At 36.8% G+C, this 14,663-nt stretch overlaps 1 protein-coding gene across 2 annotated transcripts; it reads right to left on the bottom strand.

Moving 5' to 3' along the window:
• Window positions 1–5,626: 5,626 nt before the first annotated feature.
• LOC124788298 (zinc finger X-chromosomal protein-like) lies at window positions 5,627–13,154 on the bottom strand. 2 transcript variants are annotated; one of them, XR_007016083.1, is made up of 2 exons: window positions 7,438–7,915; window positions 5,627–6,327 (listed from the first exon to the last, which is right to left on the bottom strand). XR_007016083.1 is itself a non-coding variant. In XM_047255530.1 (2 exons), exons 1-2 carry the CDS (start codon window positions 12,574–12,576, stop codon window positions 6,077–6,079), a joined length of 279 nt encoding a protein of 92 aa, XP_047111486.1. In that variant the 5' UTR covers window positions 12,577–13,154; the 3' UTR covers window positions 5,627–6,076. The 2 variants fall into 2 exon arrangements, 1 of the variants encoding a protein (XP_047111486.1); XM_047255530.1 differs by lacking the exon at window positions 7,438–7,915 and adding an exon at window positions 12,549–13,154.
• Between the last annotated feature and the right edge of the window lie 1,509 nt (window positions 13,155–14,663).

The following is a 14,663-nucleotide window of genomic DNA, read 5'->3' as shown; positions in this document are numbered from 1 at the left end:
CAAATGATGTACAAGTTGTATAAATGAAAATGTATTGGGGGGAGGGACTATGAGTGACTTTTGTTTGTTAAGTATTCAGTGATGACTCTCAATGTGAAAAATTTAAGGTGTTGATAACATTTGTATTAAAAGATAGATAGAGATAGAGAGAGAGAGAGAGAGAGAGAGAGAGAGAGAGAGAGAGAACCCACACACAGCTTGCCCAAGCAAGTCCCATTTCCCTTAAACAGCACCATAATACAGCACAGTACTGCTCTCACATACTAATGCTTTCCGTGACCACATTATAGCCACTTTACTTTTGAAACTACATCTTTTATATCTCTTGAAAATAAAGACGGATACAGCAACTTATTCCAAATATTATTCTGAAATGAGTTACAGGCCATTTAAACAGTTTCACCACTGCCACATATACATATAACTGACTTTTTATTTCAAATGATTCCACAGTTTGACAATATATGGCACGTAAACACTTGTTTTTTTCCCCAATTATCATGAAAGGGTATTAGGTTACATGTGACATTAGAAGTATAACCTGTTTATATTAACAGGGCTTAATTGTACATCAATCAAGTGAAACTGAAATATGTGACTGTTGCGCATTGCTATACCAGTTTACTTAGATGGAAAGGAATGTTGGAGTTTACAGTTTTGTCAACATGATCACTGGTCAACTGGATTACCTGAGTCTGAACATAGCGAGAGGTGGCTTGGGAAAGAAATCAAATGTGGAGGGAAAAAAAACATATCATACAAAACTTAAATATTGATTACTTGATACTTTTAATTCCTCTCATGTGAAATTTGAGATGCACTAGATATTCATGTGCTTGCAAACAAATCTTCAGGCAGAAAACTGGTTATGACATGGACCTTGGAACAGGGTTTCGCTCACTCTCTCTAGCAACTGATTCCCATGTACTCAATTGATTTAGAGATTTCAGATGGGTTGGAGAGAGCACGCCTGTTGCCACAGTCAATGGAATAGCTTGGCACATTATATGACTGGCGCACTGTCAGACCTGCTATTGGAAATCCGCATGACATGTGAAGACAGGACGGACATGATGCATGATATCATATTTTATTGCACCACTATCAGGTTGAGGAAGCACTGTGTTTTTACACTACACAATGTCAAGGACGTACCACAAATATCTCAACACACAGAAAAATGTAATGGCTCAAGACAAATACAAGGGGCAACAATGTGTTGTTGACAGGGGTTGCCACTGAATTGGCATAGCCGATAACATGGGCCACAGTGCAGTTATTCGCTCAGCAATTCAATACCAGACAACAGTAATTGGTGAGAAACCGTACCATCCAGAACCACATAGCTGTGGGTGTTCCAACAGATGCTTAACATTTACAAACCTTGGCACAACAACTAAGTAAGTTCCAGAAATTCTACAGGGCACATAGATTGGAATGGGCAAAGGAAAACAGCCACTGGAGGCATGAAGCATAGAAAAGACCATGTAGACAGTGGAATTGTGGGACAGGTTCATAAATGTCAAGTACAAAGTGCTTAGAAACCACACGAGCTGATGCACCTTGACCGCCATGCAGGTTCACCTTTCAGGCAGATGACGGGGGTATTTTTGTGAGAGTAGTGATTACACAGGAGTAAAAGAGGGCTTGATACATCTGCTAATGTATTTCACTGACAAATGACACAGCACTTTGCTATCTGACCTGCAAAAACATTTGTCTACTTACAGAACCATTTTGGTGACTTACACTTTCAGCAAGCGAGTGCTCCGTTCTAACACTCCACGATTGTGAGAGATTAGTTTTAAGAAACCCTCCATGGATATGAGGGTACTTGTGTGTCCCCTTACTTTAACAGACCTTACTTCTGTGGAGAATATTCTAGGATGCCATCATGTGATATGTCTGTGACTTGTAGACGGCAGTTGAATGGTTTTGGAATCAAGATGACTACCCATGGCTGTCAGTCTTTCACAGAGTCCGCAACATAATATGTCGTGGATCCATTAAGACAAAAGGGAGGGGTAGTTAACAGCTATGTCTAATTTAATTGCTCTTGAGTGTTTATGTTCCACAGATCTGATAGCATCCGCTATAGAATATTTCATCAAAACAGATGAAAATTTGTGCCAGACTGGGACTCATTTCGGCTATCCGAGCACACTTTCAGGAACAGCCCAAATCTCCATTTGTCTCGGGTCTACTCTCCCTTGTGCTCACACTATGTTACCACGATTCCCGCTCAGGGTGAGACACTGTTTTCTCTCGTCATTGTCTTGCCATGGCAAAATAGTGCAGCCAGCAACAGACCTGGCACATTCATCTGTTCTTAAATATTCTACAGCTTATTTGGAAATATAACTACAATTTGCAAGTTCAATCTTATCAAATCCAACTGTCAATCAGGAACGCAGTGTCTCAGACACTGCGCTGCGGTACCGTGTTTTTGCCTGCAACCATCAGAGCTTAACAACTGACAACCTGCAAGAGCTCCATTAGCTGTCAGGGATCTTCTGTTGCTGCCTCTGCTATACCAGAATAACAAAGTAATTGACAGTTACTTGTTTACTGCCAGCTACCACAGCAACAACAAATCGGAGCACAAGTTTGGTTGCAGCATCTGTTCTGTGCACAGTTGTCATATTGTTCTGCTAACTGCCACCTAGCAGTAAGTTGCAGACAATGATCACGGTACATAATTGTTGTGATTTATTCTGACAACATTTGTTTCTCGTGCAGTATGTTTCTTTTCCAGAATGCAGTACGCAAGCTGTGAAATGGCTTAGGAAAGTGATAAGGCTGCTGTGATCCTGCAAAGTGAACTCAATAGTGGACATTTAGAGGGAATGTATGAACCTACTCAATGCACATCCACACAGCCGCTGCTACCAAAACCATACTGCAACTGTGTGTAACGGCAAATCAACATCTCCCCCTTCCTTGCTCAACTGCCAATCTCTTTGTTATTCTGATTCAGGTATATTGGTAAAAGTGCGGCGGTGCATCATGCCTCTTTGTGTCAGGAGGACATTCTACGAAAGGAATGGGATGTTCTGGAGAACGTAATATGCTGCTACATTCACAATGTTTAGGACAATGATAGGTTCCCAGGTGATCAACAACTCAAAGCCCTGTTGCAAGAACTACACAAGTCCATAGCAAAAATGCAAAAACAAACTTGGACTCTAGTTACAGGGATCACTTGTTTGAAATCTTTAAAACAAATTGTGTTCATTAATATGGCATGTTTTGACTGACTTGTTAGAAAAGGACATATTGCACTGATTAATTTCGGATCAAAATCACAAAGGGATGGAATGGCTGGTCAGTCTGCCATCAGAAGTTGCAATTCCTATTTCTGCCAATAGCACATTTAGAATAGAAAGCAGAGGAGATGCTGAATTGCACACAGGCACAACAAAAAGACTGGTATAAATATGAGCTTTTGGCCAAAAGACCACCTACTAATGTAGAAAACATACATACACTCATCAAGCCACAACTCACACACATATGACCACCGTCTCTGGTCACCAAGGCTGGATAGCAAAACACTATAAGTTGTCAGAAGTAGGGGTTTATAGTTAGTCCACTGATATATATTGTCAGTTTCAATTTAGAGATGATGGAAGGTACAGAATGATTAAATGCAGGTCTGCAACTGAAAAAAATAATGAAATTAAGAAACAGAAATATAGAGAGAGAATGGTGGGGGGGACACTTGAAAAGTCTGAATGCTATGCCTACGGACCAGGAAAAAGGAGAGGTAAGACAATAGATGAGAAAGTAAGTTCCCATTTCCATGGTTCACTAATTAGTACTGGGTAAGACGACACAAATGGTTCTCATTGTATAATAAAGTCTCACAGGTATTTTGAATCATACTGAAGAGTATGCTCGCCAAACTGATTCTTGGTGGTCCCACGATAAACCTTTCTTCTGCATTCATTGATGCATTGGTCCAATTCAGTGAAGTTGTTGCTCTGTAAATAGCCATGCAGTGAACACAGTTTGTTGCTCTGTAAATAACCATGCAGTGAACACATTCAACTGGTGAACAACATGGATGGTTTCACATGTGTTTAAATATTCCAGTATTTATCAGCTTTGGGGTTGGAGTAAGAGGCAGTTTTCCCAGTTGTAATGATTCTGGGATAGGAACTGTGGAGTAGGGATAATGGTGTGGGAATGTGAGATAAACAAAGTTTATTGTGAAGGATCGGAAAATGAAGAAAGAGGAGTGGGGATGTGGAAAGGATACTAAGGAGAGAGGATCACATCTGAGAGTTTAACTTGAAAAAAGTTATATCCCGTGTGCAGTATACGAGGTATTCAAGGCCTGGGCTGTGCTGGGTGACATAGCAGGCCCTACAAGGGTTAGAGGGTCAAAGGAGGAGACTGCCCAGGAGATTTATTTGTGGTTAAGATCTGTATGGTATTTGCGCAAGAAGGAAGGTGAGAGATATAGACGTTCACAATTTTGGTGTTGGAGTGAACAGGTTTACCACAGATGACTAGACTGTAGAGTAGGGAGTAGTTGACATGTCTTGAATGTCATACTAACAAAGACCATATAAAATGTACATTATTTTTTGTATTAAAGCCACATGATGTTAATAGTAGCCCTTTGTATAGCATGAACAAAAACAAACTCATGTTGCCACATAGCTCTCATTTTATTAAACAAATAGTCAATCATTTCAAAATATATTTTAATCAAATACTCTGTAAGATATATAACAGTCAAATGTTATAAAGATACAAATTACCATAAATTAAAGTTATAAGTGGTTTCATCTCATTGCTATAACTTACTGTTTTACTCTGATTTTCCTGAACTAACTTCATTTCTTGAGATGTTTTTCATAGAAATCTGTGTCTCCTATCGCAATATACTTCATCATATCTTCATATTTAGCTTACTTGACAAGTAAAAGCATAGTACAGTATACAGTAACTCCTCCCGAAATCCGAGATGCACTATTTTTCTTGCTCTTGCAGTATATATTTCTTTCAAGGGTAAAAGCACAGATAAAACAGTTGTTTGTTGACCATTTCTTACCTTAAAAATGTATTTCCCATCACAAGTGCACTGCTCAACTTTATACCGTGAAATTTTAATAGCATTTGGATTAGTCTTCATAGGAGTGAAATAGTCTTTATAGTTCTTGAACATGTTCACATCACTAGAACAACCGTAAAAAATTTAGATGATTTCATGACTACAGAATACCATTTCTCGCGAATATAAAATCTGCTGTGAACTGTTTGTCACTTCAACAATATCAGAATTATGATCACAAGGTAGAATTAAGTGACCTCATTCAGGAAAATAAAGTATTAATTTTTTAAAACAATCAATCTATGGAGGCACAGCCGGTTTAAGACCCAATTGACACCAACCATTGTTTGGGATGCTTGGGGGCGCCAAGCGGAGATGGGTGCTAGAGGAATTGCAACTGAAAGATTTCTATACAGTTTGTATTACAATTATTAGTGGCCGTTTGGGGCATCGACCAAGAGCAAGATTTGTGTACAGCTTGAATCACAATTAGTAGTGAAAACTGACTTAGCTGAAAGTGTATGAGGGAGAAACAAGTGGTGGGGGGGGGGGGGGGGGGGGGGAAGGGGGACAAATGATAAGTTTCTTGTGCGGAAAAACATTTTCAAAGAGGTCCTGTATGCAAGGGTATACGGTTAATGTACAGTAACTCTATTTTTATTTGGTGAAGCAAAAAATAACAAAAAATCAGATTCTGAAAAGCACAAAAAGAGTGAAAGGAGGACACAAAATTTATCTGACATCTGGTAGTTCATCCTCCATTATAAATCCCCTCCGCCACCAAATTGTTCAACTGTGTATGTGAAAAAATTATGCAGACTTCATTTAATGATTATGTTACAAGTTATGAAAGTGCACATCATAACCATAATTTCTTAAGAAGTCGTCGTTTTTTAAGATACAACTGCACAAGCAAAAAGATCTTACACATTCTTTCCAATTACAATCACTTTTCCAGAACACCTGTATCAAAATATTGCAGCAATACAAGAAATGGCAGAGGATACCACAATTTTAATGTTTCATATGTTTTTTAAGAAAGTGTCTCTTCACATCATGTTTCTGTTTTGATTTGTACGAACATAAGGAACAACTGAATAGTGGTTCTTTTCCACATTCTAATCTAAGATGTCGACTGAGAGAACCTTTATGCTGATACCAATTTCCACACTGACAACACTGGAAATGGAGAAAAGCTTGACGAGACTTCAAAATGTTTAATTCTGTAGAACGGAATGGTAGTTGTTCCAAATGATGTATGGTATCTGGAAAGAATAAAAACCAAATATTTGTTTTAACTGAAAACACAGTTAATACACTTTTATTTATTTAATTTGGTCCATCATCTGAATACATAAGGTTTCAATCTATAATAGCCTTATAATTGAATGCCGAAACTTTTCAGTTGGACAGCTATGCTTGAAGTAACATACATTCAGGACCACAATGGAGTGTAATTTACACATTCAAAAAAACTACACATTTAACTTTTGTCACACTAAATGTAAGCAAAATTACAACAAACATCAATACATACTGCTAAATACTTTTCTGTCATTCGTACAATAAACCATTTTTATCATCACATTACTACACCCTGAGAAATTTAGCATGTCTTTACTGTCATAGATGTAATAAAAAGATCTTAAAAAATTGTGATCTGTTTAAAAAATAATGAATATTTAAGCCAATCTGTCTTTTACTTCATTCTCTCTTGTCGAAGAATTTCAAGATGTATTTTTTTAAATTTGGTTTTACACATGATATTCACAAGTGAGGACACAAACATGTTCACAGGGACGATAAATGTAGGGTGAATTCTAAATCTTTCTTGGGTAGTGGTAGGGCGAACAGAACAAAATTTGCGTGCTGTAAATTAGCATGAAAAATTACTGTAGATAAGACACATCAAAAACACATATTTATTATAAATGTTAGCAACACAACAATGACAGTAATATTAAACAGCTCTAGTGACTGTTAACTGTTATCAACAAATAATGGCAGTTGTTAAATTTTCACCAAAAATTTGAAGACTTTTTCTCACATATTATTTATTAAATATGCAACATGAGATATAAAAAACATTAATCACCTAAATTCCTCATATACAAGTAGTTAACTATGAAACATTCTCTATAACAATCAATTACAATTTATAATGAAATGACGAGAAGCAATCACTCACCTTGTAGAATGTGCATCAATTAGCCTATATGTACATACACAAGAATTTGAAAATTATGGTTCAGGTTTCAAGCTTATACTCTTTTGCAGTCACAGGATTGGGAGAATGTGTGCATGCATTTTTTTCTGTTTAGGACCAGAAATTTCAAGATGGGTCAAGATTCATCAATGCTTTTTTATATATTTACCTACTTGCCTGGACTTCCTTTGTGATGCGAATAGTTGTCTGTCTCCAAGCCATTATTTTATCTTCTGTTCACGATATTTTAATGACAATGAACAAGTAGATTGTACAGCATTTTTTGTACAGCTATGAGTTATGAGTTCTCACTGAAGCTGTGTAGACTGTCTGTGCAACACTAAGTTATCTGATGATGGAAAAAGAAGCCGAAAGCCAGTTCATAATGAACTAGTAAATATTATTGTGGAACATCAATATGTTGCATTCAAGTTATTAACTTGTGATAAATGTTGATTGCCCACTTGTCAGATGACTGTGGAAAATGTAAACACTAACCTCCAAAAATGTCGCCTCTCTCAAAAACAAAAGAGTTCAACCCAATGGTAAATGAAGTATTTAGTTTTTCCATTTCATGCATAGCACCTGAAAATGGTTACTAAGTCCAACATAACCATCAACAAATGAATTTAAAATGTATTAAGCAACCTATGAAACCCTGTACATTCAACTTAACAAAAATTTTAAACAATGAAAACTGTAAATGAAATGTATCAATTTAAGAAAAAAATAGTAACATGTAATAACGAAAACAATAATGAGATTCTCCTATGCTGAATAAAATGATAATTACTTGTTAGTCTTAGATACAGTAGAGATAGAAATTGAAACACACAGTTTTGATAATGCTTAATGAAAAAAAAAAGACAGAGATAATAAATTACAGAACATCAGTACTCACATATCCACCAATGTTATATGAGACTGTATATTGTTGTAGCAACTACAAAAAATGTAAGTATGGTAAATGAGCGTATCTTAAGTTATCTACACAGAGTTTACAACCAAAAGTTACATTTTCTGACGACAGTGTGTGTGTGTGTGTGTGAGAGAGAGAGAGAGAGAGAGAGAGAGAGAGAGAGAGAGAGAGAGAGACAAATTTACGTACTCTTCTGGAAGCATATGCAGATTTTCAGCTCATACATTAAGTAATCACCTTTTCACCTAACGAAGGAAGTTGTTTTCCACATAATGCTTACTGAATGTATAAACCAATTAGTTGATTTTTTTATTATTTACTGATAACATTCACAGCACAAACATTGTTAAATTTCATGATTAACTTCTTACTAATTTAACTGTTAAAAATCCAAGTGCTGTATTTACGTCCTTACAGGAGACTGTCCACATACAAAACATTTACCTGATTAAACCTGCAATACTAAATATCAATGTAGCTTAATTATACTAACAATTATGGCATTCTTTACTAAATAAGACCCTTCAGAAAATAAACAGTCCTAATACATTTTAGCAAGATTTTCCTACTTACAGATGTCAGAACCACAAATAAAATATTTTTTCCGTGTTTGACCTGAACACAATTTGAAGCCAGGTATTAGAAAATACTTAATATGTGGAATATCCACTTTATTACTTAATTCATACCAATGTTAGGTCCTTTATATCAGGGGACCAGTAGGGGATATTTCCACACACATCCAGCAGCACTGGAAGTGATGCTACTGCTTTATCTCTGTGCCTGCTTCACTGATGATGCTTCATGGAGAGCAATAAATTACAGGTGAAACAGACCTGATGAACCACAGATTTCATGAATAGAGAACAGATGCTGCACACGAAGTGGAGTAACTTGTTTTAAACAATTGTATTAGTGAAAGTGCGTCTGTGCTAACAACAGGCTACCACATAATTACAGCACCCCTTTTTAATATAGATCAACATTATGTAGCATATTTTCAATAACTGAGTATAAAAGAGATGATGATGATGATATTTAATTCTATTTACAGCCCACAGAACCAAGAACAGGACAATAATTCTTGAAAACGAAAACTTCAACAATAAAACAACAAATTTGAGTAGTCAAACCACATTAAAAAATAATCGCTACACAACATATACATGATGTGTATGACATATTTACCACATTAGTGTTTTTCATATCTTAGTAATTTTCACTGTTTTACTCTTGTTAAATAAGACTCAAAACAAGCAAACAAAAAACTTAAGGAAGTTCGCTGACAATAACAGGACTGCATTTAGCATCAGTACACAAATATCATGAAACAAGTGTGATATATGAGTAAATTACAAAAACTTCAAAGAAAATAAAATAAAAGTATTTGTCTAAAATGTACAAAAACTTAAACACACATGCAACACTAGAAGCACCATAAACTGGAGTACCATTCTCTAGTGTATGACACTACCCAGTTAAACATGAACATAACTAATCTGGTACACAGTGTTAATCTGCAGGAAGTACCACATTAGTTTTAAGTGAACTGCGTAATGGGTATATATCACTAGTTTCTTTTAACTAGTTGAGCTACTGTAAAACAGAACTGAACAGTTCGTTTCACCAACTAAGATATTAAGAATATCAAAACTAATATATATGTATAAAAATGTTTTTAGTATAAATATGCAGGCATTATGGTGGTTCTCAATTTGAATAACTGGGGCATCAGACCAAACTTTTTTTTAAACTAAATATGAGTTACGAACAAAAAGCAAGCATTTTCAGAATGGATTGCCCAGTTGCCTGAGACAAGTGGGTTCTGTGAACACACAGTCAGTCATAGCTTGTGCTACTCTAGAGGGTAATTGGAAGGCAGCAACAAATCAACAACTTGCTTCCAGCAGCTAGATATCTGTGCCACACAATCAAACAGTTTGCTTTTTGTCAAAAGTTTTCATTTAGTTATATAGAATAATGTAGCATAATTCCCAAAATGATTTTATTCAAAATGTCCTACAGTAGTTCAACTGCTTAAGAAAACTGATGATATATGCCAGTACACAACAGGGAGAATGGCTTATGCAGTATTTCCTAAGAGATTAACACACTGTACCACATCAGACTTGAAGTCAGAATCTTGCTTTTTATTGGCATGCCCTTACTGAGTCATTTCATGGAACTGGGTGTACTGCCGGTTGTCTGCATCTTCCCAAATCAGGTATTTCCAGCAGCTGTAAACGAATGCAAAGAAGCCAAGTTACGACGTCGAAATATTGTGTTGGGAAGAGGCAGATCACCAGCAGTACACCTGATTCCATGAGATGACACTGAATCATTGGAAAGTCTAAGAAATTAGAATGCTCTTACTAACTGAGCTATGAAGGTATGAATCATGACCCACGCTCACAGCTTCAGCTTCAGTTCTTCCATTACCTCTCTCTTCCTTTTCAAGTTTCTAACAAGCTCTAACACTTTGCAGGACATTCACTTCTGGAAGGAAGGACCTCTTTTACCAGGAGTGCTAATCTTGAAAGGCATGCAGGAGACCTGTGAAGTTCAGAATGATGGAGAGAAGTCCTGGCAAAGTTGAAGGATGGGTTTTGAGTGATACCTGGATAGTTATGCTCAGATCTACATCTGCTTATATACTCTGCAAGCCACCATATGGTGATTGGCGGAGGGTACCTTGTACCACTAATAGTCATTTCCTTACCTGTTCCACTCGCATACAGAGCACGGGAAAAACCGAATGTCTATATGTCTCTGTAAGAGCCTTAATTTCTCTTATCTTATATTTGTGGCCCTTACATGAAATGTATGTAGGTGGCAGTACAACTGTTCTGCAGTGAGCTTCAAATTCTGGTTCTCTAAATTTTCCCAATAATGTTTCATGAAAAGATCTTCGTCTTCCCTCCAGGAATTCCCTTTGAGTTCACAAAGTATCTCCATACTACTTGTGTGCTGATCAAATCTACTGGTAACAATTGTAGTGGCTCGCTTCAGAATTCCATTGGTATGCCCAGAAACCACAAAAAGAAACTTCCCAGTTTCAAGTCATTGTCTGTCACACAGTTTTAATCTCCTGGGAAGAGCCAAAACAATGCACATGCCACTGCCGTAACAAAGATTCATTCTGTAACTGAAGGGGTATTTTTGCAAACATGAGACCTACAAATTAATGACCATTAGTGATGCTACACAACAAAATTCAAAGAACTGCAGAAATTCATTAATTTAACCAAACAATAAACTGACAGTCTATTCCAATTGCATTCACAGGTAAGAGATATGTAGTGGCCCTCCTCACGTCTATAGTTTATGTACGATATGTGTACATAATATGCAATAAAATACTTACTATCTTGTCCACAAAACATTAAAGATTATTCCAAGTGCATTACATATGGATCAAATGTAGATTTCAGGCTATTCTTCAGATCAATTATCTTACATAAACATTTGCTAGTTTCATCAACTAACAGTCAAACCGTCACCTTTGAATAAAACCAAGACCTAGAGCTGTACTACTGACCAGTATCCCCATGACCAATATCTAAAACTGAAACATACAAACAAAAATATTCCAGATGCAATCTACATAATATATGTAACAACACTTCAAACAATAAACCAATGGCTCAGTTTTTTCACTAGACCCAATCAACTCGGAATCATGACAGCTTTCCCGCAAAAATGGGTTCACAATTTGGCTGGTGCCATAACGTTAAGCAATGAAAATGTTTGTACAACACATCTACTGAAACAAGTTAGAGAGCACAGTTTTATATCCTTGCTAAAGGTACCATCCTTAAGCAACAAACTCAGAAACCTGGATAACAATTGTACAATGAAAAGTTTCAACAATCACAAGCTGATTTAAGCTTCGCATGAACTCATTTAGATTTGGAGTAATTTTAAGGACGTGTACTTGAGTAAATGTTTCATTCAATGTAATTATCGCCGCCCACTCTCGGTGGTCATCATTTGGAATAAATGCAGCAAGTTTCATTCATTTTCCTCGTTAAATTTCGATACGATAATCACATGTCCCAAAAACATTGCGCTTGTTACAACTTAAAATTTCGATACGATACTCACATGTTCCAAAACAAATTGTGCAGTTGTGTGTACAACTGTAGCTGCTTCTATTAAATTTCTACTTACATCACACATTTTTATTGGCATTTACCATCAAAACACTCTTATCTCGTATTATTATTCTATAACTGCTAGCATCCCTACTGAACACTCTTACACCGGGATTTTTTTCTTTCATCATGCTTCCAAACTACACAATTGTTTCAAACAATTCACTCTAAACAATCATAAAAACATCAACAACAAATACCACTTACCATGTGATGTTAGGTTCTCACAGTACATGTCAGATTGTAGACAATGGATATCGAGTGGTACATCAAGACTTAGCAAAAAGAGTTTTCATTTTATTTATCGGCTACTCACTATGACACTAAAAGACTCACTCTTGTCCATCGCTTTATTTAGATGTTACACAAGTGTAAGCAAATTCAAATACACATTACTATACAAGATGAAACAACCAACACTTCGTTTCTGAAAGAAAATGGTCTCATCAAGTCTTTCCGTTCATCACGCAATAATAAAAAAATCATTTAATTGAGACGGCCGTAAGAACTCTGACGAAAATTTCGAAAAGAGAATGGACACATTAGTAGACTCTGAACTTACTATAAAAACTGTCAAACCAGCGACAAACAAAATAAAGTAAATAAATGGGTTCACTACAAAGACGTTGTACCAAATTACAATGACTATTCTTAATATAATGCATCAACAACACTATAAATAATTTTGTGCAAAACTGCAGCAAATAAAATTTATGTATGTTTCGCCGGTTAGTCCTTCAAAGATAAACATGGGCAGCTTTGGAGTTCTATATATTTTATTCATTCAAACAAAAACAAAACTCCTTGATTCAAAACTACATAGCAGTATAAACAAACGGCTACAAACAAACAAAGTTAAGAAACATCTGACAGTATACACGCTGCCAGTGCCAACCTATCAATACAAAAATACGCAGCTTACGAGTAGTACCAATCTACCTCCTTGATAGTACCGGATGAAGAGAAATTTATTAACAGTAACATAGCAAAACTGATAATCGTGGGGTGAGGTAGCTTGTGGGAAGGTGAACTACATGTGTCAGATTGCTTGATTGTAGCCTAATTTAAATTTACAAAAAATAAATACGGATTAGTAACTCTTAAAATGCTCTCTTCGGAAATACTTATAAGGGCCCGTCCACACGCAACGATGTCTGCGCACATCACATCTGCGCAGACAGATCGTTGCGTGTGGACAGAAGATCTGCACCAACCTGAGGTGTGTGCAAAACTGGAAGTTGGAGTTGGAGGTTTGAGCGAAACCTCTCAAATCTGTGGGTTCAAACCACATGTGCGCAGACAAGTTGGAGCGTGTGGACAGGAGATCGCCGCAAATCTGGCGCTAAACCACTGTTTGCTCAGTCTAGTGTTTGTATTTGTGCGCACAGGGCATTAAAATGGCTGATAGTCATCAGTGTTCTCGAGAGTTTGTAAGTGAATTCATTGAAATATATAGAAACCACCCATGTTTGTGGAAGATTAAAGTAAAGAATATAGTGACAGAGACCAAAAGACAGCAGCATACAATGCTCTAATTGAAAAATTGCGGGTATTATTTCACTCAACTCTTGTTTCGATATTGCAGTTGAAAATTCAAAATCCCTGTAGCTCCTTCCTGTTGCTAGGAATCTTAATGTTACCGCAAGCCGTTCATGAGGAGAAATTGCCCTTCTCTATACAAGTATTTTTTCTCATAATATGATGGGTTACAAGCTTTAAGAGAGAATTATAAATTCCGACATCCATCCGCAAATAATTTCGCCAGTCGTTAGGTTCGCCCTGCAACTCTCGCAGTAAATTTACGTGAGAAAACTGCTTTCGCTTTAGCAGCCACTGTCTACACCATTTTGACCGCTTTCTCTGTTTCCTGCGGTTGGTCTGGATGTTTTTTGCAACACAAGTTGCGAACACAGACCACAACAGAACTTCCTCCATTTCTATGTTTCAAAATAACTGAATTAAGTTTTTGACGTTTACGGGGAGTGTAGTCGCTTGCCACTGATATTTCTTTTCTATACCGACAGATGGCGGGCGAGTAGTAGATTGGGGTTTGTGTCGTGTGAACACACAACATTTGCAGCGATCTTTTGCGTGTACAGACATCTGCGCCGATGTCTGCGCAGACAGATCGTTGCGTCTGGACCGGGCTTAACAGCAAGCGAAAACACACCTGACAACTCTGTATAACAGACGGCACAACATGACATACAGGTAGTCACTATATTAGAGGGGACGTTGTGCTGATAAACAATAAGTGTCAAGAAAAAAAATTGGCTATGTTGCTCCGTTTCTGAGTTATTTAAGATTGAAGTTAGCCAATCG

The sequence above is a fragment of the Schistocerca piceifrons genome, chromosome 3 (assembly GCF_021461385.2).
Source record: "Schistocerca piceifrons isolate TAMUIC-IGC-003096 chromosome 3, iqSchPice1.1, whole genome shotgun sequence".
Taxonomy (NCBI): Eukaryota; Metazoa; Arthropoda; class Insecta; order Orthoptera; family Acrididae; genus Schistocerca; species Schistocerca piceifrons.
The sequence above is the reverse complement of the archived record's forward strand: the minus strand, read 5'-3'. Positions and strand labels throughout refer to the sequence as shown.

Bases quoted from the DNA above. Each gene is read 5' to 3' on its own strand.
- LOC124788298 (XM_047255530.1), bottom strand. From the start codon at position 12,576: ATGTACTGTGAGAACCTAACATCACATG. The intron at 6,328-12,548 runs GTAAGTGGTATT...TATTCTTTCCAG, and splicing joins TGAGAACCTAACATCACATG to ATACCATACATCATTTGGAA.